The sequence below is a fragment of the Sceloporus undulatus genome, chromosome 1 (assembly GCF_019175285.1).
Source record: "Sceloporus undulatus isolate JIND9_A2432 ecotype Alabama chromosome 1, SceUnd_v1.1, whole genome shotgun sequence".
NCBI lineage: Eukaryota > Metazoa > Chordata > Lepidosauria > Squamata > Phrynosomatidae > Sceloporus > Sceloporus undulatus.
In genome coordinates this window covers 252,236,311-252,263,607 of record NC_056522.1, presented here as the reverse complement: position 1 = coordinate 252,263,607, position 27,297 = coordinate 252,236,311, and the positions used below count along the sequence as shown (strand labels likewise).

The 27,297-nt window shown below is 43.8% G+C and overlaps 2 protein-coding genes across 4 annotated transcripts; one reads left to right on the top strand and one right to left on the bottom strand.

Annotated features, from left to right (window-relative positions):
• The first annotated feature begins 1,757 nt into the window (after positions 1 to 1,757).
• On the top strand, positions 1,758 to 17,642 carry LOC121937476 (gap junction gamma-1 protein-like). 3 transcript variants are annotated; one of them, XM_042480697.1, is made up of 3 exons: positions 1,758 to 1,878; positions 14,641 to 15,801; positions 17,507 to 17,642. In XM_042480697.1, the coding sequence occupies exons 2-3, from the start codon at positions 14,658 to 14,660 to the stop codon at positions 17,512 to 17,514; spliced, it is 1,152 nt and encodes a 383-aa protein (XP_042336631.1). In that variant the 5' UTR covers positions 1,758 to 1,878; positions 14,641 to 14,657; the 3' UTR covers positions 17,515 to 17,642. The 3 variants fall into 3 exon arrangements, with proteins under 3 accessions (XP_042336631.1, XP_042336624.1, XP_042336615.1); XM_042480690.1 differs by lacking the exon at positions 1,758 to 1,878 and adding an exon at positions 2,399 to 2,476; XM_042480681.1 differs by lacking the exon at positions 1,758 to 1,878 and adding an exon at positions 2,942 to 3,020.
• A 4,447-nt stretch (positions 17,643 to 22,089) lies between these two features.
• INHA (inhibin subunit alpha) lies at positions 22,090 to 26,136 on the bottom strand. Its single transcript, XM_042444962.1, has 2 exons — positions 25,615 to 26,136; positions 22,090 to 23,130 (listed from the first exon to the last, which is right to left on the bottom strand). The coding sequence occupies exons 1-2, from the start codon at positions 25,910 to 25,912 to the stop codon at positions 22,364 to 22,366; spliced, it is 1,065 nt and encodes a 354-aa protein (XP_042300896.1). The 5' UTR covers positions 25,913 to 26,136; the 3' UTR covers positions 22,090 to 22,363.
• Positions 26,137 to 27,297: the final 1,161 nt, after the last annotated feature.

Here is a 27,297-nt window from a genome sequence, read left to right as displayed (position 1 = left end):
AAAGAAAGAAAGAAAGAATAGTTCCACGGTGAAGGATATCCTACTTCATAGTAAATCCCCTTGCAGACATAGAATGTGCTGAGGCTTGCTGGAATGTTACAGGGCTACCAAGCAGGACATACTAGATATTTTGAAGAGCAGGGGGGCAACCTTTTGCTTTATATCTCCATTAAATAACCAAGTGTTGTTACTGCTGTGTAAGTTAGGTAACAGTGTTCTTCTTATGTCAGTACTTCTGTATTAAAGTTTGAATTAATGGAGAAGGCTGTCCCATGTTGAGCTGTCGCTTTTGCAGCTGGATATTTTTCTATATATTTTATTACAGGCCCTGTAGTTTTCCAGGCTACTTGTATGAGGCAACAATTTGTGTGTCTTACACATTTATGAAGAAATCTACAAACTAGGAGGAAGAGGTTTGAATCTGAAATATGTGTGCCTGCATGGGGGGGGGGGGGGGGGGGGAGATGCAGAAAGAGGGCAGTCCCTGAACAAGGAAAAAGTAATGAAAAAGAGAAATGTAGACATTTCTGTGTTTGAACGTACAGCCTAGCTTCCTACATGTTGCAAAGTATGCATTCACAAGGTCTGGCAGGGAAAGAGTACCAGATCCAGCAACTCCGCTGTTGGGCCTCAATGCAAATTTACTGGAGAGTTGGCTCAAGTGGGGTCTTACTTCTGAAGCTGAGGTCGAAATAAACTTTTAAGAATGAAGAATGGCCTAGCGAAGCCTCCTGTAACTGAACAGTCTTTGGAGAATGTTCTGAACTCGGTTGCGGAAGACTTCGGCATGTTAAATTCATTATTTTTGGATGTTAGGTCCAAAGCACACTGCAGAAATAATCTAGTTTGAGACTGCTTTAACTGCCCTGGCTTAAGGCAAGGGAATCCTGGGAGCTGTAGTTTTGTGAGACATTTAGCCTTCTCTGTCAGAAAGCTCTGGTGCTGCAATAAACTACAGTTCCCAGGATTCCCTAGCACTGAGCCAGGACAGTTAAAGCGGTCTCAAGATAGATTATTTCTGCAGTGTGGCTTGGACTTTACTTTCCAAGTTCAGCAGTAAACCAGCCTGGGGTCACACTAGCACAAGCAATGCAAAATGGAGGACAAGACCAAATATAAAAATGGAGGACATGACCAAATGAAAGCTAAAAAACTCTCATAGAAATGTAAAGCAATGCCTCTGCGCCCTTTTCAGCTGCCCTGTGATCTCAGAGCCTGGTGCTCCCTGAATTGGAGGAGACCTTGCAGAACAGAAATCAAGTGCAAAGAGGGCTGTTGATATTTGTGCCTTCAGGTCACTTCTGCATCATGGTGACCCGGCCTAAGGCGAATCTATCATGGGGTTTTCTTGGCAAGATTTGTTCAGAGGTGGTTTGCCACTGCCTTCCCCTGAGGCTGAGAGAGTGTGACTTACCAAAGGTCTCCCAGTGGGTTTACATGGCCGAGTGGGAATCGAACCCAGATCTCCAGAGTCAGAGTCCAACACTCAAACCACGCTGGCTCTCATATATATCCAGGGATAGTACCTCTTTTTGTCTTGCTCTTGGGACTTAATTGGCCCGGCGTGTATGACTCTGGAGAGCAGGGTTCGAATCCAGCCTTGCCCATGGGAGCCCACTGGGTCACAGGCTCTCAGCCTCAGAGGATGGCAATGGCAAACCACCTCAGAACAAATCTTGCCAAGAAAACGTCATGACAGGTTTGCCTGGGAGTTGCCACAAGTTGGAAATTACTTGAAGGCACACAGCCCACCCACATAAAGGGACTTTAAAAATGTCCCTGGGGTCCCATAGTGGCCAGAAGGAGGAGGGCCCTGCCTGCATGAATTTCCCTCCAACAACACTTGAGCTGAGAACAGGAATATCATCCTGACAAAATGTAGGTTTGGGATTAGCATCGGCATAATTATTTTTCCCCTTCTGTGTTTTAAATATTGCGTATGGTTTTGTATGAAGCAGTGCGGTGTTGTGGTTTGAGTGTTGGACTAGGACTATGGAGACCCGGGTTCAAATCCTGGCTCAGCCATGAAACCCAGCAGGTGTCCTTGGGCGAGTCACACTCTCTCAGCCTCAGAGGATGGCCACCTCAACCCCCCCTCCAAAAAAACCTTGCCAAGAAAACTCCACGAAAGGGTCGCCATAAGTCAGGGACGACTTGGAGGCACACAGCAACAAATGATTTGTTTTATCCCTTTTGCCTGATGAAGAAGCCAGTGCAGCTTCGAAAGCTTGCAGCAGATATATTGTGCATTTGGGTTGGCCCCATAAAGGTATCGCCGTTTTGAGGATCTTGGAGGACCAGAGTTTGGCTGCTTGGCATGTTTTTGCCCCTAGGAAAGGCATTCCTGGCTGGAGAGGGAAATCCCCGCCAATGCTGACAGGAAGTGGAAGCCTCTGAGGTTTACTCCTGATGTGACTCCCTCTCAAGTGACTCTGCTGGGATGGGCATCCTTTATTCCACTCTGGGCAGGCGGATGGTATGATTCACACCCAGGGCTCTCCCTCCCTCCCTCCCTCAGTGTCGCAATCCCTTCTCCTCCTAACCTAACGGCTTTGAGTAGTAGTAGGTCCCACTGAGAAAGAAAGAGAGTTGTAGATCCCTTTGAGAAAGCGAGTATGTAGTACCTGAGAAAGTGAGAGAGTGTAGGAGGTCCCATTGAGAGAGAAGGTGACTAGAGAGTCCCTCTGAGAATGGAGGACATGACCAAATAAAAAAGCCACAACAACAACAACACTGGTATAGAAAGGTAAGCGTCCATGCTTCTTGGCCATGCTACAAAGTGGAGGAATGTCAGGGGACAAAGAAGAGGACACGGCCACAGACACAAAACAACTACCCAACACTGACTCAATGTCTATGAATGTAAAACCCATGCTCAGAAAGAGGGCGGGGAAGGGGAAGGGGAAGGGGAGAGGGGCGTGGCCCGGAGGGGGCGGAGTCACCCAGGGCCCCTTTGTTCGGACGGCGGGAGAGCAGCAGAGTCTGCTTCTTTGTGGTCTCCGCTGGACGGTCGCAGCAGGGTAAGCAGGCAGAGGGAGGGCTCCCTCTGGGGCGCTTTCAGGGTTGGGGGGCTGCCCTCAGGGAGGGAGACCCAAGGGGCTTTTGCACAGGGGAGGGCCACCACCATTGCCTTTAGCCTTTTTGGTTGGGTCACGTCCTCCATTTCCCCCTCCACTGTCCTCCATTTTGTGTGCCTGCCAAAGAAGCATGGCTTTGCATTTCTGTCCAGTGCCTTTAGCCTTTTCCTTGGGTCTCATCCTCCAGTTTTTTCCTTGCCTGCCTTCCATTTTGAGCAGGACTAAAAAAAAGCATGGGTTTTTAATTTGGGCATGTCCTCCATTTTTGTTCCGGGGAGGTCCTCCATGTTGAGCCTGACTAAGAAGCATGGGTTTGTATTTCTTTGAGTGCCTCTTGTTTTGCACTTGGTCATGTCCTCCATTTTTTTCTTGATTGCCCTCCATTTTGAGCCTGACTAAGAAGCATGGATTTGTGTCTCTATTGAGTGCCTTTAGCTCTTTGTTGGGTCGTGTCCCCCATTTTCCTTGAATGCCCTCCATTTTGAACATGGCAGAGAAGCATGGATTTGTATCTCAATCAGTATCTGTAGCTTTATATTTGTTCATGTCCTCCCATTTTTCCTTGATTGCCTTCCATTTTGAGCATGGCAAAGAAGCATGGGTTTGTATTTCTCTTGAGTGCCTTTAGCTTTTTATTGGGTTGTGTCCTCTCAATTTTTCTCTACTGTCCTCCATTTCAAGTACAGCACAGCAGCAGAGATCTGTACCTCTATGAGTGCCTTTAGCTTTTTATTGGGTCGTTTTCCTCCCATTTTCCTGGATGGTCCTCCATTGTGAGCAGTACTAAAAAGCATGAATCTACATCCATATGAGTGGCTTTAGTCTTTAATTTGGTCATGCCCTCTATTTTTTTCTGGAAGGTCCTCCATTTTGAACATGGCCAAAGGTGTTGGAAGGGGCCTTTGGAGGGGGGCAATTTAGGGGTCCTGGTTGTGGGGTGAGTGGGGGGGGGTCTCTTCCACAGGGTCGCCATGAGTTTGGTTTGGACCCAAGGGCAGGTAACAGAGACTTGGATTCAAGAGGATCCTCACATTATGCATTTTGGGGACCTGGCTTTCTTTGTGTGAAGCTTCACCGCATCGCCTCCTGGACCAAGCAGCAAGATTGCACCTCACTCTGCTGTTAAATGGCATCCTTGCACCTACAAAGAAAGATGTTTCATTGAGGCTGTGTCTGTACTGCAGAAATAACCCAGTTTGACACCGCTTTAACCCTTGTGGTTCAGTGCTACCAATTTCTGGGAGCTGTAGCTCATTGTGGCGCCAGAGCTCCCTGACAGAGAACGTAAGTGCCCCACAAAACTACAGTTGCCAGCATTCCTTAGCACTGAGCCAGGGCAGTTAAAGCGGTCTCAGACTGGATTATTTCCGCAATGTGTTTTGAACCTCAGAGATTCTGGGAGTTGCAGTTCCCAAAAGTTAACTTTTCCAAACTCCAGGAGGTAGATAAGGACCTGAAGAGCAAACCAATGCATGGGTTTTAGTGTGTCTGGTTGAATTGCGTTGACTGGGAAGGTCTTCTTTTACCCTTTGGCAGAATTTGACCCACTATTTGTGCCAAAAACAAAAGGTGTTTCTCATGGATTCCAGGTTTTTTGAAGGGAGATGATGCTTAGAATTCAATTATTAATATCATTATTATTTGTATCCCACTTTTCTCCCAAAATTGGGACCCAAAGCAGTTTACAGTCTAAAAACATACAATTAAAAACATGCAAAAATACAATATAAAACATACAAAAATACAATGGCTCTGAGGAAATGCTTCCAACTTTATTTCAGTTGGTCTCAAAGGTGCTGCAAGATCTCTCTGCAATTAAAATATTACTATATGCAGTCAACCCTCCACTTTTGTGGCTTTGCCTTTTGTGGATTTGATTATTTGAGGATTTGATTAATATGTTCTCTCTAGAAATCTCTAGGTCCTCCAGCACAACACTACCAGAAGCTGACAATAGAGTTGTTCTGGAAAACCTAGAAGTTCTTAGAAAAAACCACCTCTCTAGACACTTGTAGGTCCTCCAGCATGATTCTATGATCAAATTTTGTCAGATATTGACCATGGAGGACCTAGAGAGGTGTTAGGTAAAAAGAATAGTGTTTTTTTATTTGCTGTTTTTCTACATTCACAGGGTCCTTCACCCTTAACTCCAGCAGATGTGGAGGTGCCGCTGTATTAGTATAATTAGTAAAATTAAAATTAGTATAATGGAATTTAACAATTGTCTTACCAGAACTATAGAAATGAAAGATGAAAATTGGGTGGCTGTATAGACTCCCATCATCCATAGCCAATGGTGAGGGATAATGAGCATTCCAGTTCAATACCTGGATGGCTACAAGTTTTCTATCTTTAATCTAAATGATTAAGATAGCAAAAGTTTGGTTCTAGAGAGATAGAACAGAGCAAATGAGCTGAGAGATTTTGGTCAAGTTGAATGGCTGCACCTTACGGTCAAGCAGTGGATTTAAGTTGAGCCAACTCTTCTGATTCTTGGTTGAGGTTTGGGGAGAGAAGGCAGGGGGGATTCTTTTCTTCTGTGTCTTATAAAAAAGGTGGATCTACCACCTTTTTTCAGTCTACATCTCTCTCATTGTGGATCTGAATGTTTCAGAACCTGGGTGTGTCTATGGGGGATTGTAAAAGTGTGTTTAGACTTTTGGCGACTCCATAAATATCTATGATTTTCTTAGGCAAGGAATACTTAGAAATGGTTTTGCCAGTTCCTTCCTCTGAAATATAGCATATAGCACATGGTATCTTTTCTTGCGCTTCCATCCAAGTATTAAACAGGGCTGACATGCTTAGCTTCAAAGATCAGACAGGATCTGTTTCCTTTGGGGTGTGATTTTTGTCCCCCAAATAAGAATTTGGCCTTCTAAATGAATTATCCTTCAGTCTCAAATTGGTTGCACTCCTCAGAGCAAAACACTGATAATTGTTCGCACCTAGAACTCTTAACATTTGTTGTGTTCACACTTTCTTGGTAACTTTGCCTCTTTGGATGCCTAAACTGTCTTTCTAAATGCTCAACTGCTTCCTTGCAGGCTTCCCTTGTAAGATCTAGGGTGCATCTATACTGTAGAAACAATGCCATTTGACACAACTTGAACTGTCACGCCTCCTTCCTACAGAATCCTGAGATTTATAGTTTTGTGAGGCACCAACACGCTTTGGCAGAGAAGGCTAAAGACCTTGTAAAACTACAAATCCCAGGATTCCATAGGAGTGGTATCAAAGTACATTATTTCTACATTGCAGATACACCTCCTATTCTCACAAGATTGGACGTGGGGAGCTGGAGGATGTTAAAACGGCTTACTAACTAGTGGACTGAGTGTCTAAGATTGTTTTGAATTGGTAGATCCACCTTAGTTATTTACAATAAACTAGTTTAGTCTTCCCAAAACAGGTGCCCTCCAGACATGTTCTGGCAACTTTGCCCCCAGCTGACATGGCTCTGTGCAATTTTAATATTTTCCCTTTGTTTTGCTGCACTAAACACCTGTCCTGTGCCACTCCTACCACTAGTCAGAATGAGGAGGCTGCCTCAGGCAGCAAATCCTGAAAGTCATGAACTAACTTAAATTAGCCATTTAATTTGTTATGATTGTAATGCTGTTGCCAGAGAAGGCAGAGGCACTCCAAAAATATCTTGGCTGGCCGGATTCAGTGGAGAGGGTGGTAATGCCATTTTATGTTCTGCCTCGCAGTAAAAAGATTGGGTTGGTCCTTTCTGTCAACAGGGATAAAGCTGTAGTTTGAGGTGGCAGAAAAATCTTGTTTAGGGTGTCTGCAACTTTGCTATAGCTATACAGGGGACCTGCTTGGATGGGAAATTGTAGACCTTGCATAGTATTCATTCCTTTGAACCACAGAAAATTTGACTGAGTATAAAACTGCCTGAGCCCAGGTCTCCTGGAAGGTTGGGTAAGTTAAGAATGTGTCTCTGAGTAAGACAGTGTTCACAAAGTTCACTTGTTCAGCTGCAGCAAAAACCTCTGAACACTTAAACTGCGCCCTGCATCTCATTGTTACATTCTCTCAGAGGTTTTTTTTTTTTTTCTCTTTTGGGGAGCAGTGGAGTAGGTATTACTGGTGTGTGGAAATCACAGTGTCCCCTTTAAAATGGGCAGGCAGAGTTGTAAAATCTGCTTTAAAAAAGAACACCACCACCCTAGAACTGTCAAGATCCACTTGCCAGAACTTGGTATGTTAGAGATAGAGACTTAAGAATAAAGAACTTTCTGCCCACATATTTGTCCTGGAAACGAGAACTAAGTAGAGCTTCAGTCCTTCTTGCACTCCCATACTGATGCATAGTGACAAGGTGGTTTCAGTGTTGGACTACGACTCTGGAGACCAGGGTTTGAATCCCTGCTCGGCCATGAAACCCATTAGGTGACCTGGGGCAAGTCACGTGCTCTCAGCTTCTGGGGAAGGCAACTGCAAACCTCTGAACAAATCTTGCCAAGAAAACTCCATGATAGGTTCACCTTAGGGTGGCTATAAGTTGGAAATGACTTGAAGGGAAACAGCACCAACAACTGATGAAGGCTTTCTTCATTTTGTCAGTCTAATTTAGGGCAAGAGCACAGTAGAGTAATTTTGCAGCTGCTATTAAAACAGTTGAGAGTCAGAAATCCTTACCAATCTTCTGTAATTCACATTGAGTTCTCTACTGCACAGAGTAGGACTGAGTTCATGCTTACGTGTATTTTATGGTACTTGTAGCCAGTTCTACATACACTTGGCACTGATAACTGGGAAATTATGAGTATATTTTTGTTTGCTCTCTGTGGAGTATAGAGTGAAGCATAAAGAATTGAAATGGGGAACACACTCCTGTGCAGAGATATGAGACACCGAACAGGTTAGAAATTGGACAGACTGTTGTGGAGTTTAGATTGGGGGGCTGATAGAAAATAGTCTTCTGTACTAACCTTCTGGATCATGAGCAACATCTGCCTATTTAACTGTACAACTTGTCCCAATTAACCCAAGTACACAAGCATTTGAGTGTGCCTCACTGTTCCAGTAGAATTCAGATTCTTGTGCCCCAAGTTGCATTATCTCATGGTTATACAAGCCAGGAGGGATAGAGAGCCAAAGACCAGAAATGTACTTGGTCCTATATTGTGTTCTGTTCACTGACCCACAGGTCTGGCCATATTTACTTGTGGTCTTGATAAACTCACAAGTTGATGCTCTTGTTAATAGATTCTCTGATAGAGGTCTGGATTTCTGGTCATCTTCTTAGAATCATAGAATTGGAAGAAACCTCAAGGGTGATCCAGTCTAATACCGTTCTGCCATGCAGGAACTCAACAATCAAAGAACCCTGACAAATGGCCATCCAGTCTCTGTTTAAAAACCTCCAAAGAAGGAGACGCCACCACTCTCCCAGGGAGTGTGTTCCATGGCTGAACAGCTCTTAATGTCAGGAAGTTCCTCCTGATGTTTAGGCAGAATCTCTTTTCCTGTAGCTTGCATTCATTGTTTGGGGTCCTGTTCTCTGGAGCAGCAGAAATCAAGCTTGCTCCCTCCTCAGTATGACATCCCTTCAAATATTTAAACACGGCCATCATATCACCTCTTAACCTTCTCTTCTCCAGGCTAAACATACCCAGCTCCTTAAGTCTCTCCTCATAGGGCATGGTTTCCAGACCCTTCACCATTTTAGTCACCCTCCTCTGGACACATTCCAGCTTGCCAACATCCTTTTTGAATTGTGGTGCCCAGAACTGGACGCAGTATACCAGTATTCTTGTTGGTTACTGATGAACAGGTTAAGATATTCTTATATCTTGATTTGGTAGAGTGCCCAAAATGCTAAACTGCAGTTTTATAGCTACTGTCTGTGCCTTCAACTGAAAGAAATATAGGCAAAAGAGAACTTGTGGTTGACTTAAGTGCTGATTCATTTGGTATTACTCACTTTACTAACAAAATGAACCAACATTTTGGGGGAGATGTCAATAACCTGTGCTAAATGTGCTTTTGAATTTTTTCTATGTTCAGAGAAAATCTTCTGGACAACCATTTGTTTAGTGTGTTTGTTCCCACTGAACATGTTTTAGGCCCATTTTGTTTTGTTTTAAAAAAGTTTATGTGATATTGTTTCAGCAGTCATAAGCAACAGCTCAGTGATCCTAACCTCCATTTTAAAAAGACAATTACTGTACAATTTATTTAGAAGCAAGTTCCATTGTTCTCATTAGGGCTTACACTTGAGTAAGTGTGTGTAGAATTGGAGTCTGAGTAGAAGTAGAGTTGGAAGAGACCACAAGGGCCATCTAGTCCAACCCCCTGCTATGCGGAAATACTTAATAAAAGCACTCTTGACAGATGGTCATCTCGCCTCTATTTTAAAACTTCCAGAGAAGAGACTCCACCACATATTCCACTGTTGAACAGCTCTTACCATGAGGAAGTTCTTCCTCATATTTGGGTGGAATCTCTTTTTCTGTAGTTTGAATCTTGAAACAGATTAAAGAGCTGGACCTGAACTAACAAAATGCATTTCAACAGGGAGAAATGCAAGGTATTACACTTGGGTAGAAAAAAAAATGAAATGCACAGATATAGGATGGGTGACACATGGTTTGACAACAGTACATGAGAAAGGGATCTAGAAGTCTTAGTAGACCACAAGCTAAACATGAGTCAACAGTGTGGTGTGGCAGCTGAAAAAACAATATGATCGTAGGCTGCCTTAATAAGAGTGTAGTGTCTAGATCAAGGGAAGTAGTAGTGTCACTGTGTTTTGCTTTGTCTGACCTCATTTGGAATACTGTGTCCAGTTCTGGGCACCTAATTTTAAGAAGGCTATTGACAAGTTGGAACATGTCCAGTGGAGAGCACCCAAAATGGTAAAAGATTTGAAAATCATGCCCTATGAGAAACGGCTTAGGGAAAAGGTTAGGAGGTGACATGATAGCTATGTTTATATATTTGAAAGGATAATAAAATAAATAATAAATAATTTTTTTATTTCTATCCCGCTTTTTGCCAGGCAATAAAAGCGGCGTACAACAGGTTAAAATACATCCATATATACACAATACCCCCCCCCCCCCTTTTAAAACAAGATTAAACAATGTAAGATTAAAAACTACATATTAAAACCAACTAAGCTAAATAAAAATCATCACGGGCAGAGTTCACTGGATGGGAAGTCTTATTTGTGGCCGAGCATTTTATTCCGGGAAGGCCTGCCGGAAGAGATCTGTCTTAATGGCCTTTTAAAAGGTCTCTAGATTGGTAATTTGACGGATTTCGTCCGGCAGGCCATTCCATTAGTTGGGAGCGGCTGCAGAGAATGTCCTCTGGGAGGTCGCCGTCAACCTGGTCTTTAAGGTCTGTAATAGATTCCTCCCAGAGGACCTGAGTGTACGGGGCGGATTATATGGAAGCAGGCGATCCCTTAGATAGGTTGGGCCCAAGCCATGTAGGGCTTTAAAGGTGATAACCAACACCTTGTACTGTGCCCGGAAACTGATAGGCAGACAGTGGAGTGACTTTGGTATTGGTGTTATGTGGTCACTCCTTGCTGTTCCTGTGACCAACCTGGCTGCCATATTCTGTACCAACTGGAGTTTCCGGACTAGGCACAAGGGTAGCCCCATGTAGAGCACATTGCAAAAATCAAGTCTTGAGGTTACCAGCGCATATACTACAGTTCCAAGGTCACCCTGTTCCAGGAAAGGGCGCAGCTGGCGTATCAGCCGAAGCTGATAGCAGGCGCTCTTGATCGTCGCATTCACCTGATTCCTCATCTCATATTGAGGATGGAACAAGCTTGTTTGCTGCTGCTCCAGAGACTAGGACATGGAGCAATGGATTCATAGAATCATAGATTTGGAAAAGAACATAAGGACCATCCAATCCAGAGGTAGGCAACCTTTTTGACCTGGGGGCCGGGTTGCTATCCCTCAGACAATTGGGGGGCCGAAGCCAAAAAATAAATAATTATATATATATATATATATATATACCGGGACAAATGTAGGATAAATTTTTCAAATGGAGGATACCTTTTTTTAAAAATGGAGGACACGTGAAAAATTTTGCTGATTTTTTCAAAAATATTAATATAAATCCATGTTTCTGAGGCTTTTATAGACGCTTGCCCGCCGTTTGCCCGCCTCCCCCTGATAGGCCAAAGGCCCCGCGCCCTCGCATGAGAGGCCAAAGGCTCCGGCAGCAATCGGCGGCAGGACCAGGCTGGGGCCAGTTCCAAGGCCTCGACGGGCCAGATCCGGCCCGCGGGCCGTAGGTTGCCTACCCCTGATCCAATCCAACCCCCTTCTGTGCAGGAACATACAATCAAAGCACTCCTGATAGACCATGATATCACACCCAGTATTTCCCTAAGTTCACTGAAACCATCTTTCTTAAAGTATAGAATGTGTGTTTGACCTCATTTGGCTTCTCCTTTCATGTGTAACAAATTTTATGAGAACATAATCACTCTCACCTAAGGATCCTGCCACTTCCATCTCATTAACCAGTTCATCCCTGTTGGTTATGATCAGATCCAAAATAGCTGATCTTTTGCCTCTTCCACCTTCTGGACAATGAAATTGTCAGCAAAGCAAGTGAGGATTTGATTCCCCAACAGATATCACAATAGTTGAAATCTCCCATTACTACTACATCTCTCCTTTCTGAATTGTTGATAACCTGTTCCAGGAAGGTATCATCCAAGTCCTCAGTCTGGTTGAAGGGTGTATAATAAACCCCCACAGTGACATCACTGTTGTGCCTCTCCTGCTTAATTTTATGGTTGTTTCCTAGATATCAATATGATTGCAATGCTTGTTTATGTCAAGGTGGGAAATAGACATCCTTCCAAGTGTTGTTGGACTGCAGGTCATCCCCTTGCAACTTAGTGAATGGTAAGAATTGATGGAAGTATCTATCCAGCATTTGGAAAGCCACAAATTGCCCATCTTTAGTTTATTCATTTGACGACTTTACTGAAAAAGATCTTTGGAGGAAGTGTGTTTTATATGTTCCTGTGATTAAAATGTGTGAATAGTGCAAAAATAAATGCCTTCTCTCTGCTTTGAGGTAGCCTGTTGACTTATGGCAACCCCATAAATTTTGCAGGGCTTAGTCAAGGAAGGCTCAGTGATGTTTTCACCAGCTCCTTCCTCTAAAATATGCATATAGGGCTCAAATAGTTAAGAGAGGGGTGACCTATTCCCTCACATTTGTTGATGGGAATAGTAAATAAAAAAGTGTGTGTGGAGAGGGGATCCCATGTTTCATCCATAGGAACAGAGCATAAACAAAACACAAACATTTGTCTGAGGGCTGCTGCCACTGCCATGTGCTTCCACTCCATGGGTGCCTCCTTTGCTTCAGGATATTCATTGTATGCACGCACTGGAGCGTCACACCCTTCCCAGCACACCAGGATGTGGCATCCATCCAAAGACTGAGACAAGCCTCTTGAGTTAACTCCTGGAGGCAGCTGCTCTGCCCAACTTTCACTGATGTGACAGTGAAGGAATATTCTAAAGGGGGGGGGAACACTGCCAATAAGTGCCACTCCCATTTCCTTAGTTCTTTACAGGTGTCCTTGCTGCTTCCTCTAGTTCCACGTAATATTCATACGTATGTTACAGTTGTGCTATGTCTACAAGGTGGGTCAGATGGTGGACTTTCACGGAGAGGGGCCTTCACAAAGAGCCAAGCTGGATGTCACACCAGTAGTGTGTAAAGGAATCTGGTTGCCTGAAGGGGAGAGCAGAGACAGTTCACATTGGGCCTGTATCTTTTCCCAGTGCAATAAATAGATGCTCTGGGATGGGGAGTTAGATCAGGATATGGTATGTGAGTGGGATTCAATGCTCTCTCCCTGTGCCATAGCTCCAGTCTGAATTGGACCCTCTCAAACTACCTGTACACATCCCCCACACCAAAGTGTTGGGAGATGCATACATGATTCTCTGATTTTGGGTTCAAGTTACTTCTTAAGCTGGGCCTTTGGATTGTGAGGAGAGAAGTGGAAGGAGAGAATCAGAAGTCTTCAAAAACTCGTGAGACTCTTTGTAGGATATGTAAAGACTGGGCTGTGAGCCAGTGGCACCTTTTTTTGAACGTGTGGCAGTAAATGTATTTCAGAGTGGCAGATGTTTATGCATAGTCTTGTGTGTTGTTTATTTACAGGTCTCATCCTTATCTTGAACATGCACTTTAGAATTGTTGATATGTCTATGTCTTTAAAATTATAATTTTGGAAGTGGCCTTCAGTTGTTTCTCTCTGTGATGGCTATGTAGTGATCAGGTTGAGGGCCATGGAGATTACTACATAGAAAGGTCATGTTCTATGGACAAAAGTGGGGAACAACTATGATTCATTCTTGACTTAGGTATTTTATGACATTCTTTTTCATGGTTAAATATGTGAACGCTGGAGGTGGGGAGAATCTCGATAAAATGGGGTACTTTCCATTCCAACACTCATAGCTTTGGCCAATTAAGAAGAAAAATCGGGGCAACCCTACATCTTCATTATAAGGTTGAGATGAATAAAATATGGCAACCCTATCATGGGTTTTCCTTGGCAAGATTGGTTTGCCATTGCCTTCCCCTGAGTGTGACTTAGTTAAGGCCACCAAGTGGGTTTCCATGGCTGAGTGGGTATTCGAATCCTGGTCTCCAGAATCATAGTCCAATAGTCCAACCACACCACATCATGCTGGCTCACTATTGTACATGTATGCTATAGATATGGCCAATTTTCTGGGCTTCACATGTTGTGTTGTATGCAAAGTACTGATTTTTCTTTACACACACACACACACACACACACACACACACACACACCAAATGAGTCTGTTCAAACTTGTAAAGACCTGAAGTCCATATGTATAAAAATGAAAATTCAGAACTAGGATTGGATTGTTTCAAGAGGAAACTTCATAAAGTGGTGTTTTCAAGAACATATTGTTTACAAGGCAAGAGAGAGATTTCATGTCATGAATGCTTCGTAAAAATCAGAAACAGAACATTTGAATGTAATGAATTACATATAGGTAGCTCTCCCAGTTGGAGTTCTTCTTTCTCAGAAGAGAAGGAGGCTCAGAAGAGAAGGAGGTTATGCCCAGTGTATCAGCATAACGTTCCATCATGGGGTTTGAAAAGCTGGTAGTTTTTTGGCTGGGAAACTATTGAAAGACCCTTTGGATCTGAAGTCTCCTTTATCTCCTGGCAACCCTCCCAAACAACTCCAGCCTCAGAACCAATGGAAATTTCCTCCCTCCCAACCCAGTTGCAATAAACAGATGCAATCGTTGCTGTGCCAGGGACTCTTACTATAAGATTACTCTTTCTGTATACATTTACATATGTAAAGTAGTAAACAAAGTTGAGATCTAATAAGAAAATAACCAATATTTCAATTTTCCCACCCTGGATTTGCTAATCCCCTGTCCCAGAGATTGGTTCAGAAAGAAAAATGCTGTTTTTTCCATGATTTCAAAGCTTTGGGAATCATACAGTCAATTTACTGTAGTTTAACCTTCTGCCTACTTGTGTTTATTGGCTACAGGCTGCTGCTGAGCCAAGATGAGTTGGAGTTTCCTGACGCGCCTCCTTGAGGAGATCAACCAGCACTCAACTTTTGTGGGAAAGGTGTGGCTGTCTGTGCTGATTGTCTTTCGCATTGTGTTGACTGCCGTGGGTGGCGAGTCCATCTACTATGATGAACAGAGCAAGTTTGTCTGCAACACACAGCAGCCTGGCTGTGAGAATGTCTGCTATGATGCCTTTGCGCCCCTCTCGCATGTCCGTTTTTGGATCTTCCAGATCATCATGATAGCCACCCCTTCTGTGATGTATCTGGGCTTTGCGCTACACCGGCTCTCTCGCCAGCCCCCTCGGAAAAGCCGGGCCCCTGTGGTACGGCGTGGGGCTGTCCGTGACTATGAAGAGGCTGAGGACAATGGTGAGGAGGACCCTATGATCTATGAGGAGGTGGAGCCAGAGAGAGAGGTGAAAGAGCCACAGAATCAGAAACATGATGGCCGCCGGCGCATCAAGAAGGATGGGCTGATGACAGCATATGTTTTGCAGCTGCTATGCCGTTTGGTGTTTGAAGTGGGCTTCCTCCTGGGGCAGTACCTCCTGTACCGCTTCGAAGTCAACCCTTCATATGTGTGCTCCCGTAGCCCTTGCCCTCACACTGTCGACTGCTTTGTCTCCCGCCCCACTGAGAAAACCATTTTTCTCTACATCATGTATGCTGTGAGTGGGCTTTGCTTGCTGCTTAATATCTGTGAGCTATTGCACCTGGGCTTTGGAGGAATCCGGGATGCCCTTCGTGGCCTTGACAAGGATGGTGGTGTCCCTCCCAAGCCCCAGTATGCTCGGAAGGACCCCTCTGCACCCCCTAACTATAATTCCCTCAAGAAGGATCCTTCCAAGAGCCACCTCACTAAGGACAAAATGGCTTATGGTGGAGGGAATTTAGCCGGCATTGGTTCTGATCGGTATGCTGTTGCATCAGGCCTCCCAAGCCATGAGCTGGAGCGACTCCGCAAGCATCTCAGGATGGCACAGGAGCACCTGGAAATGGCTTTCCACCTTCAGCCAGAGGACACAACCAGCCCTTCACGTAGTAGCAGTCCTGAATCTAATGGGCTGGCGGCAGAGCAGAATCGCCTCAATCTGGCACATGAGAAAGAGGGTGCAGCCTGTGAGCGAACTACTGGTATGTTAGGCCAACAGTAATCTTTCCTTTGGAGCAAGATTGGGGAATCTTTGGCCCCCTAGAAGTTTTGGCATCCAGTTCCTATAATCTTTTACCCATAGGCACACTGGCTGGGGCTTCTTGGAGCTGAAGTCCAAAACACCCTTGCAGTCTAGTACTATTATTATTATTATTAATTTATTTATTTCATTTTTATGCTGTTTTTATGGGTTCCTTTTCTCCCAAAAAGGCACCCAAAATGACACAAATAAAAACATGTCAAAAACAATTTCCCCCAAAACAATTAAAATAACCCAGTTAAAACAGTACAAAATTAAGATTAAAAACATACAAAAGTTAAAACACATAATCTAAAACACCTACTCCATATAAAAGCCACCCTGTCATGATTTTAAAATGCCTGTCTAAATAAAAACATTTTTACCTAGTGGTGAAAGGCCAGCAGGGCAGGGGCCAGTCTAGCCTCCCATGGAAAGGAGTTCCCAGAGGATGGGAGCAGCTACCAAGAAGGCTCTCTTTCTCTTGTCCTCACCAAGCAAGTCTGTGATGTTGGTGGGACCGAGAGAAAGCCTTCTCCTGAAGATCTTAGGGCTCTAACAGGTTCGTATGGCAAGATACTAGTATCCTAGGATAGGGCATCCATTCCAATCTGGAAAGGCAAGAATCAGCACCCTGCCAGTTCTCTTCTTGCTGATGCTAATTGTAGTTAAGTTAAAAGAGCTGTTCATGTAGAACGGAAGCGTTGTTCTCCTTTGGGCTCAGAGATGTTGGCTCTGCTCATGAACCCTGGGAAGCTGGATTATCTCCAAGTGTCATTTGGTCAGACATGCTGCCCTTGGCAGTGTAGGAGATAATGCCAGAAAGTGGGTTGACTGGTAAAGCCAGTCAGATGGCAGTGCTAAAGAGGATGGCTGGCAGCCAGATATATAATGAGCATCTGACAGAATTTATCACCCAGAGAAGGATGGGATGATGATGTTGCTCTGACTACTATGTACACCCCTTGCATGGTGCGAAATGCTCGAGATGTCCAGAGCGCTGGTGATTGACACGAAACAAAGATGCATGGAATGCTGATGCCTACTGGGGTTGGGCAGCAGAGTGCCACATTTTGGGGGGGGGGTCTGCATATGTCTTTTCAAGGATTTTTTCATATGTTGGTCTTCAGCCCCTTTGCGCTCCCGATTCTGCCTTCTTTCTGCCCCCAATGATTGTCCCTCTTGGTTACACGTGCTGGGATGCTGGTACTAGACTCCAGTGCAGGGGGTGATCCTTGGCCCTCCAGATGTTTTGAACTTCACCTCCCAGCCAGTATGGCCAATGGAAGAGGATTGTGAGAGCTGGGTTCCAAAACAGAGGCAGTTCATCTGTTAATAGGCTAGAGGGCCTTTCTGCACTATTTAATAGTAAACCCACCTCCCACAGTTTTGCAAAACAAGAAGCCAACTTCTGGCTTCTGGTGGGGGGAGGGGTCTCCTCTTTTTTGGCAGTTTCTGTGGGTCCCACAGAAAGGACATTGCCATAGTTGCCCAGTTCTGATTGCAGTGTGTGAAGCTCACAGATTACTGGGTTGGGGGAAGAGAAAAAGAGATCTTCAAGATTGTGGTTAGTAAACCAAGATGGATTGCTTGTGTGAGGGGATGAGAGTTGATCCTGAAGGATTCAAATGAGAAATGTAATAAGTTTTTTTCTCTCTGTTGTCCAGGTCTTTGAAGATCTTGCTGGGCCTCACTAGGCAGCTGCATAAATGACAACAGGAAACGTCTGTGGAGAATTGGCGTCTGTGGAGAATTGGCAGCGTGTGAATGTGTGCTCCTAGCCTGAAGATTGGAAATGCCCTGACAGGGTGGGTGGGTGGGGATGACAATGTGCTCTGATCCTTGGTGATTGAGAGCAAGAAAAGGAGATGGATGTGAATGTCCACATCCCTTCCTTTGTGGGTGGGGGTTGTAGTGAGGCACCCTCAGAAGTCTCACTCTGTGTATGTATGTGAGTGCGTGTCTTTTTTAGGGGTCCAAAAGGGAAGCCTTATTTTTTTACTTTTATACATGTTGTAGAGGTACTATTTTGTCTTTTTTAGAGGATTGTTTTGTCTTGTTTTTCTCTAGCAGGACTGGATAGGTAACTATACGACAGCCTCCCCCACCTCCACTTTATTTCCTTTTGAAGTTTACTGTATATTGGGGAGGGAGAGGCAAGAGAAGACTAAGATATGCACAACATTCCAGGAATCTGTACACATCCATGTACAAATGGACCTCATTTTTTTTGCTTTCCTTGACACCAGAGTAATGGAAACAAATGGTGACTGGGCCAAAGATAATAATTCTACTACGTTCCAAGATGCTGCTTTTTAAGCAGTGTCTGTCTTCCTGCCCTCTGTGGGGTGCTGTGCTGGATTCCCACCTGAATTGCAATGGGACCTGACGTTTAGATCATCTCAAAGATTGACATGGAATGCATATGTATCTTGTTGAGTTTTTTTGGGGGGGTATTTTTGTATGTGTAATTTACTGGAATAGTTATGTATTTGGTCCTTTTTTATATGAAAATATATATTTGGTTAAAGTCAACAGATTTTTAAAAAATAAGAATCCTGAGATCATGAGTTCTTTTTGCATCAGAAAGGAGGAGGGACGCAGATAGAAGACTGCAGAAGTGTGTGTCATTCTAGTGCCTTGGTTGGTTGAAGATTTTGCTAAATCACAAGCATGCGGAGGGATAGGGGTGGAGCCGTTTGTCCCCCACCTCCACCCCACCCAGTAGTATAGGGAGGTGCCATAATACCATCTATTGGTGGGCAGGTAGCCTTAGCCAACCCAACAAAGACAACAGTCCAGAATCATTTGCTTTCTTGCCTAGATTTCAGTCTGTATTTGATTCCACTTATCACAGGACATGATCTTACAAGGGCACTAGTTATATTACCATGGTAATCACAAAGAATTTGGGAAGGAAACAGGGACTGGGTGTTGTTTGGAAGGGAGCATTTTAAAGGCTAGAGATGATCAGGTCAATGTAAGGTCTCTTGGAAGAGAATGGAAAGTGGGATGCTGCTTAATTTCTTCAATCAGCTGTTTTGAGCAAGAGGTCCAGGCTAAGAACCCTGCGCTTCCTGCCAAGTTCTCAATATTTCACTGAGAGCAACTCCTCATAGTATCACATGGGGTTTTCAGACCTTCCTCCTAGCCTGTTGCCTGGGCTTTACCAACTTAGGCTTCATGTAGGAGAAAGAGTGTCCTAGAACTTTCTCACTGATTTACTCAGTTCTTTGAGGGCAGTTCAAACATGTTCTGTCACCAGCAATCTGAAACGTATCACAGAGTGTAAAAAAGTTATTTTTGTGGACCATAGTTCCCAGAATTTCCAGCCAGCATGGCCAAGTTTTGGTTGAGTTTTTGAGGTCTCTGAAGTGGAGATACCAAGGACTGAACCACAGACCTTTATGGAGGGAAGGTGTTTATGCTTCTTCTTCATGCTATGTAGTGCAATCTAACACGGCCCTATCTCTCCCCTCTGATTCTGTATACTTGGAAGTTCAGCTAGACCTTGAGTGTTGTTCAATTCCCCCAATGCTTCATGTTTCTTGCTCCCCATCCCCTCCACAGAGATTTGATGGACTGGTGACCATGTCCTCTGTACAAAGAAGAGAAGAGAGGGACCCAGAGTTTTATGAAGCTTCCATGAGGGTTGAAGATTTAGTGTATCATTAAAGGTGAGGTGGTCCATGTTTAGGGAACAGTGCTTTTCCTCAGCTTCATCACACTGGGTAGCAGTAATGCTGAATTAGGCTATTGAAAGGAAAGCAGTTGTGGATGGAGAGAAACTCATTTTGCACATATGTAGCAAAGAAACAATTGCCAGCATGACCATTCTTTAAAGGCTGACTTATCAGAGGAGGTAGTGGTTTCAGACAGCCTTCTTAAACCTCTTATCCTCACCCCTGGGACAGTGGACTGATAAAAAGAATATAACACTCTTTGCTTCTCACACTCCCTATTAAAATAGATATAGAAGCCTCCAATCTCTGTGTGTATATACATACATTTATGTATATTTGCCTTGCCTGTAAAAACCCAAAGGAGGAAAATACTGACTTTCTTCTCCCATACCCAACCTTGTTTGTACTGAAACGTGCAGAAATCAGCCTTGCCTCTTTTCTCTCACTGCTGCAGCACTGGACAATGTGGCCTTCAGATGCTTTTGGATTGAAACTCCTCACCATTGCATATACTGGCTAGGTTAAGGCTGATAGAAATTGCAGTCTAACATTTGGAGGGCCACAAGCTGTTGTCTTAGGTGATATTTTTTCCAGGGAGAAATGGGATGGTTTAGAAATAGCAGTGTACAAATCTGAGAGTTAATACAGTGGGCCACTGGTGTTTTGTTCCAGATTATGGATACCAAAATCTGGATGCTCAAGTCCCATTAAATACAGTGGCATAGTAAAATGGTGTCCCTTGTATAAAATAGCAAAATGATGGCTTGCTTTTTGGAATTTATATATTTTTAAATACTTTCAAGCCATTGATGGTTGAATCAGTGGATAAAGAATCCATGGATATTGGGGGAGGACTGTATTTCTAACCAATGTGTTGTTCTTCTAGGCTTGCTTTGGGTAATTTGGTGCCCTCTGCTGACCAAGGCTTTGTATGGCAGCCAAAGCACAACCCAAAGCCAGGAATAAATTACGTGGTTTATTTGGAGTACGGTAATAGCTCAGCTCATAGCTCTCACTTTGTATTTGATCCCAGAATTATCCTGGGTTCAGACAAAAAAAGGCCTCTACTTTAGGTTTCATCTGCCATAAAATATTTCTTTTAATTTAATGTGTACAAAAACTTAACATATTCACATGCATGGAACCAAGAATGAATCCACTTTGATCCCCTCATACAATGTTAGTAAAAGTTACTGGGTCAGTTAAGTACAGAATGTCCCAGGAAGGGCATATTTGAGTTTTCAACTTGATGATGATGATGATGATTATTATTATTTTAAAAAAAACCACAATGTTGAATTTAACATACAGTGTTTTGAAAACACTTTCTGAATAGGCTTTTACAGCTAAACTGCTGATTACAGTACAATATTAAGAAAGCAAAGGAACTCCCACACTCTGGCCATCACACAATGTTCTGATTATTGGCATTCAGTAGCTGCAGGCAGCAGTACTAGGAGATTCTAATATATCTCCTTGCCTTTAGCCCATCCTGAATGCTTCAATCTGCAAGATGACTTTGGTCACACACACACACACACACACACACACACACACACACACACACAGCAGTTTCAACAGTTCTAGTATTAAGTTGAAATTTTCTCTCATAGCTGAATTACCTGATAATCTTAGTTGGTTACCCCTCCCAGACTGAACTGAGTCCCTGGTCTCAGACTGGGCTATGCTTATTGGGGCCACAGGGATCAAGTGCTGGATAGAAGTCCCAGTGATTCCATTGTAAGCTTTTTGCTGCCACCTCCCCCAGTGTTTCCAGTTATATCTGAATAATAAAAAGAAAATTCCTTGCACTGGGATTCTTGATGAACCCAGTGCAAAGACTGCTGAATATTTCCTCTTGCTGTGTGCAGAAGGCCAAGGAAATAGATCCTAAGGATACAACAGAACCTTGGATTGTCTAGATGATGATAAAGGTTCCTGACCTTGTTTAAGGGACAATATAGGGCCTGTAGGGTTCTGTGATCCCTACATTGAGAGCCAGCATGGTGTAGTGGTTTGAATGTCGAACTAGGGCCCTGGAAATCAGGGTCTGATTCCCCAATCAGCCATGGAAACCCACTGGGTGGCTTTGAGTGAGTCATACTCTCTCAGCCCCAGAACACTCCCTGATAGGTTTGCCTTAGGGTCGCTATAAGTTGCAAGCAACTTGAAGGCACACAACAGCAACAGGGTTCTGTATTCAATAATAAAAACCATATTAGGATATCTTTTATTGCCCTGTTGCCTCTCAATTCAAAATGGTTTTTTCAGACCAAAAAATGGATGTGATTATATAGTACAGCCTTCTTCAGCCTTTCACGATATGTTGTATGCCACCACAAACAGCATAGACACTGGCTGTTGGGAGCTGTAGTCTAAAATATTTGAAGACTTCCAGGTTGGGGAATGCTGCTTTTCTGTGTGAAAGTAGCTTGGGGGAAAATGAGTGCATAAAAACTAAGAGAAGTTATTAAGCAGTCTTTCCCCCACCCTGGCATATCTACACTAAATTGTAGTATCAAAGGCTGTTGCAACATGTGACAAGTCTAGCTGGGAAGACCACAAACTTAGCAGACAACTACATTTATTTTAGATGAAGCAATCTTTATACCAGGCAGGTGAATCCCAGATTAGGCAACACTTAGAAAAGAACTGGTGTGACTTTACATTTTTCTAGTGAAAATCAAGGTTGAGTGTGCACATCTTTGACAGATGGAATTGATCATGGGCCTATTAGCCAGTGAGAATATTTACTTGCAGAGTTGTTAAGGTGAACTGAAGTGGGCAAACAAGGCTAGTTTATTTTCAGGAATGCATTGGTCCTTGGGAGCCAGGTCTTTGCTATATACAGGCACAATCCTGGGTGAGGATGTTGGGCACTGTCTCATACTTGAAGGAGTAGCCACCATCTGAGGTGGTGCGGACCCGCAGGGAATGCATGGTGCTGGGCAAGGCTGCACAGCAAAGTTGGAAATTGGGCTTGTCTGTGAGAGTGGGGGTGTCAGAGCAGCTCCCGTGGCAGTAGTGAAATATGAAACTGGTAGGGTGCACAATCCACTTATCCCAACCTAGTTCTTCAAAGGAGATGTTGAGAGAGGCCCGGTGGCAGTTGGCATGGACTGCAGCATCATCTGAAGGCCGCTGGAGCAAGTTGAGAAAAGCTGGTGACCAAGGCACCGAGGAACGCCGAGCCCGGTCACGGCCCTTAAGTTTGGTAGATGCCACAAGGAAAGGTATCTTTTCAGCATCGGCTACACAAGGGCAGCCAGGGCAACGAACAAACAACACAAATATCTTCTGGGCAATGTAAGGCAAGAAGGAAGTTTCAAAATGAAAGACTGTCCAGCCCTCTGCAGCTGGCACTGCCATGGTAGCCACAGGGACCTGGCCTTGTTCGGAGAGCTTCAGTATCTCTGCCTCAGGCATGGAGCTGTTGGATGATGCTTCTGAAGGGCTGCTGCTCTGCACTGTCACAGGGCCTGTGTAAAACCACAGCTGGGCCGAAGTCACCACACGACTCAGGGTGTGTGTGGAGGGCTGGAAGATGTAGGTGAAAAGGCCTGCCTCATCTGGCAACTCATCAGGCTGAGGTGGCCCACAGGGCACATCTGCAAAAAATGAGAGGGGTTAGTGGTGGCTTTGCTCTTGGCTCAATACATGGTCTCATGCTTGTCAGCCTAGTCCTCTAGAAATTTGGACTTCATTTCCCAGAGGCCCCAGCTTCTGGAAAATGGATTATGGATCCAGGGATTCTGACAGCTGAAGTCCAAAACATTTTGCGGGCCAAAGTTTGAGAAAAACTGGCATGAGCCACTGTTTCTCCAAAGACAGAAGGGCAGAAAACTGATGCAAGCAAAAGATGGAAGCAGAAAGAACAAATGGGATTTTCAAATCTGGATTTTAAAGATGCCATAGCTGATAATACTATCTGTTTTGTGAAGTCGAAGGCTTTCATGGCCGGCATCCATAATTTTTTTGTGGGTTTTTCGGGCTATGTGGCCATGTCCTAGAAGAGTTTATTCCTACTCTTCCTAGAAATAAACTATTCTAGAACATGGCCACATAGTCCAAAAACCCACAAAAAACTAAGTATCTGTTTTGTTTGTTTGTTCCTATCAGCTATTTTGTACTCTTCCAGAAAAAGCATGACATCTGTGTCCCTGAACACTCTGGGGCCCCCAAGTTCTCAAGTGTGTGTCCTTGTGTTAACTTGTAATCCTGAAGAAAAGATTTTAAAATAGGAAATTGATTTCCAAGATGCTGAAGTGTTGAAATCAATATCCTTTGTCAACAATGTATTTTGTGTCTGCGTTCTGGTTCAGGATCAGGCACAGTCCAGCCTTCCAGATGTTGAACTGCAACTCCCAACTTCCCTGCCATTGCCTATGCTAGCTAGGGTTGATAGGAATTGCAGTCCACAACATCTGGTGGGCCACATTTTGCCACTCCTGTTCTTGAACATTTAAGCCTGATGTATTGAAGTAAGCATTTATTTACCCGGAACACACTTCAGTTTTTTAAGATTAACAACATGTGCTGTAACTTGGGGCCGGGTGGATGGATATCATCAACAGCACCACTGTAATAGTTTGTGAATGGCAAAACCAAGTCAAGCTGATACTAATTTTTCACAAAAAAAGTTAAAATGAACTATGACTATAATATATGGAAACTATACACCATCATTTGTTGGTTGAATCTGTAACAGGCCTGCAAGTAGTTAAACTGGATTTTCCTTACTATATTTTCTTACTGAATGGCAGGAATATATTTCCCTCCAGTTAACTGCTTCTGGAAACCCATTGACTGCAACACCTGCCCTAGGTACGCTTGGAATCTTGTTTCTGCAGGCCTAGCCACATCTATCAAAATGTCATAGGTGCATAATGTGGACAAATATACTTGGGCAAGTGATACAAAATTTGATCATGTGTTCTCTTTTATTAGATCAATTAATTTTGGTCAGTGTCAAGAGAAGCCAACCCTTCAGGGTCATGTCACATGAGAACCTGGATGTTCTCATGCCAGCGGAAGTTGGATCCAATAAAAGATACTGCCCAATTTATTTTTATTTCCCTTAACATGTTGCTGTCTGTATGTTAATGCCATATTGTGGTGGAAGAGCTACTCAAGTCATTAAAAATAGAGAAAAATAACTAGTTTTAAAAGACCCATACCTCTTAATTAGTAATTTCCCTCTTTTGTAAGGTTTAAATTTACCACCCCTGTTTTCTTCTATTCGTTATTCCTGATGCCATTTCCTACATAGTTAGAAATTCTATTATTAACACTGATTGGGGAAAAACCATATCTATTCCAAGATCCTTGCTAAGGCAGCAATCCTATACAGAATTACCTGAATGTAATTCACAATGATAACTGGGGTTTAGAGTTGGAAGAGGCCACAAGGGCCATCCAGTCCAACCCCCTGCCATGCAGGAAATCTCAATCAAAGCATCCCCGACAGTAAGTACGTAATGAGTAAGTATACACCGTTTGGACTGTAAGTCTCCAATAACTCATTAGAAAGTCAGACTGCAGTCTTCTGAATGGCTCTTTGGACACACTTCCTTTCAGTTCGGTGGGATAAATGTATATAAACTCGTTAGCTGACAATTCCACTGTACTCAATGTGCCTTACTTCTGATTGTCAATCTAACTAAACTCAATAGAACCTCTGAATAAGCACAGACAGAACAGGCTGTATCTCTACAAGAAGGGATAGCTGTATAAGAAAGTACTGTGAAGGAGATCCCAGGTGAAGTGTGAAGGACAGTGCCAAAGCTCTAAGATTTAGAGGCATCAGCAGTATTGTGGATCTCTGGAGTGTCAGGAAGAGGGGTAATCTGCTGGTCAGCTGTGAAGGCCATTGGTAAAACTACACTTTGGAAACCTTATTTTTAGAGACTGCATCTCTCAAAATTCCCCAACCAGCATAGCTACTGTATGGGTTCTGGGAGTGGTTGTCTGAATTATTTTTTCCAAGTTCTGTTCCTGATAAAATGACCCCTAGGTGGTTAAAACTTCTGCTACATCATGTTCGTAAGGTGCCTTAACTCTCCTAGCAGCCTTCCTAGAATTGGTTTGCTTACCTCTGGATGGGAAGGCGATCACTTGGGATGTGTCCTCTTCTTCCCACTTCGGAGCAACTGATGTGCCTGAGGCATGCCGTCTGTGGAGCCCCCTTCGTCGTCCCACGTGGGGCTTTTCACTTTGTGGAATAGGACCAAGGGACTCCAAGAAATGCCCCTTCACTTTGGCCAGGATGAGCTGCCTGTCAACTTCCCCTTTGCTGCAGCCAGCGACAGTGGCAGGAGCCAGCAGGACAAACAACAAGATCAGCATGGAGTTGATGAAGGGAAAGATGTGCCAAGAACTCTGATCCAGCATGTGCAAAGGAATGATGTACAAGGGGAGAAAAATACCTGCAGGGCTGGGTTTGCTTTTAGCCTTTTGTTTTTTGAATGTGTGTAAGAGTGCAGGCTGAGTCTTTGTGCCCAAGAGCTGGTTTCTAGCTTTAGGCTATGTGCATGCATGCAGAAGTCCTGTATATTCTTGTGTGAGGTGGTCTGGCTCTTCACTTTTCTCCTTTGAGTCCAACCCACCCAGCAGCTTCTGCCTCCTGCCTTCCTTGCTGAGCCAGGCTGAGGGCACGATGGCATTGAGACTCTATCTGACACTGACGCAAATGTCTGCCAGCCATGAATATTATCTCCTGGGCAGCAAAACACAGGAGACGTCTGGAATGCAAGGACAGTGCTGCCCAGGGGACAGGGCCCAGGGCAGGGTGCTCAAAGGGGGAGAGAGGAAGGCTGCATGGGGTGGCAATGCTGGACATTGTTGACAGTGGGGGCAACGTCTTCCATATTTCTAACCCCCCCCCCCCCCCGCAATTTGTCTGGAGATCAGTGTAGTCAAGTTGCTAAGGACTGAAGCCTGATCAATCTCACCAACCCCAAGCAAGAACTGTCAGTCTAGATCCAAATCAGAGCTTTTGCTTTTTTGAAATTAAAGCCCAGATTTCTGCACACTATACAATTGTCAGTGAGTGCATTGTGATTAGTTAAGAGTAGAGTAGAATGATTAGAAGGTGCTAAAGGGAATCTGATCAACATCTCAAGGCTGCTCCTTCTGGTGGTCAATCAGATCAGAGCTTTTTAGAGCTCAGAAAAGTTAGGTTTTGAATTACAACTCAGAATCCCTCAACCTCTTTATTCAAGGCCATTCAAAAGTGTTTAGACATAGTTACACCTGCTCAGGAAAATCCTTTCTCCCAGTCTCTTCACTGTTAGGAACTATTATTGGATTAACTTATTTTTAATCCTAGAAACAAGCAGAGAAACTCATCCTTGCATTCTTACAGAGGATCCTGATGTTCAACAGTATTTTGTTTTGCAGACCACACCCACCCACAGAACTGCTTTATGTATGATTTTTTTCTGCATAGGGAACTCTTCTTTATAGGGAAAGGAATGAAAGTTATGCAGAGATGTCTAGTCCTGTATATGTCATGATCAAGCACATACTGTACATGAGTCCCTGCATTGTATTTATATAGTACAGTACTTCGTTTTCAGACAGCATACTTCAAGTAGCCAAAGTGCTCAGCTAGGCTGAAATTAACACCCTCTTGTTGCAAATAATGTAGTTTTGGGTAAATTAGAGTTCATACAGCTGAAGTGAGCTTAGAAATGACAACTTCCTAGTTCAGACCTTCAACAAGTTAATTACATAGGGAAGTATGCTAAACAGCGGAATATTTTGCTTAACTTGAA

Bases quoted from the DNA above. Each gene is read 5' to 3' on its own strand.
- LOC121937476 (XM_042480697.1), top strand. From the start codon at position 14,658: ATGAGTTGGAGTTTCCTGACGCGCCTCCTTGAGGAGATCAACCAGCAC.
- INHA (XM_042444962.1), bottom strand. From the start codon at position 25,912: ATGCTGGATCAGAGTTCTTGGCACATCTTTCCCTTCATCAACTCCATG. The intron at 23,131-25,614 runs GTAAGCAAACCA...CATTTTTTGCAG, and splicing joins GATCGCCTTCCCATCCAGAG to ATGTGCCCTGTGGGCCACCT.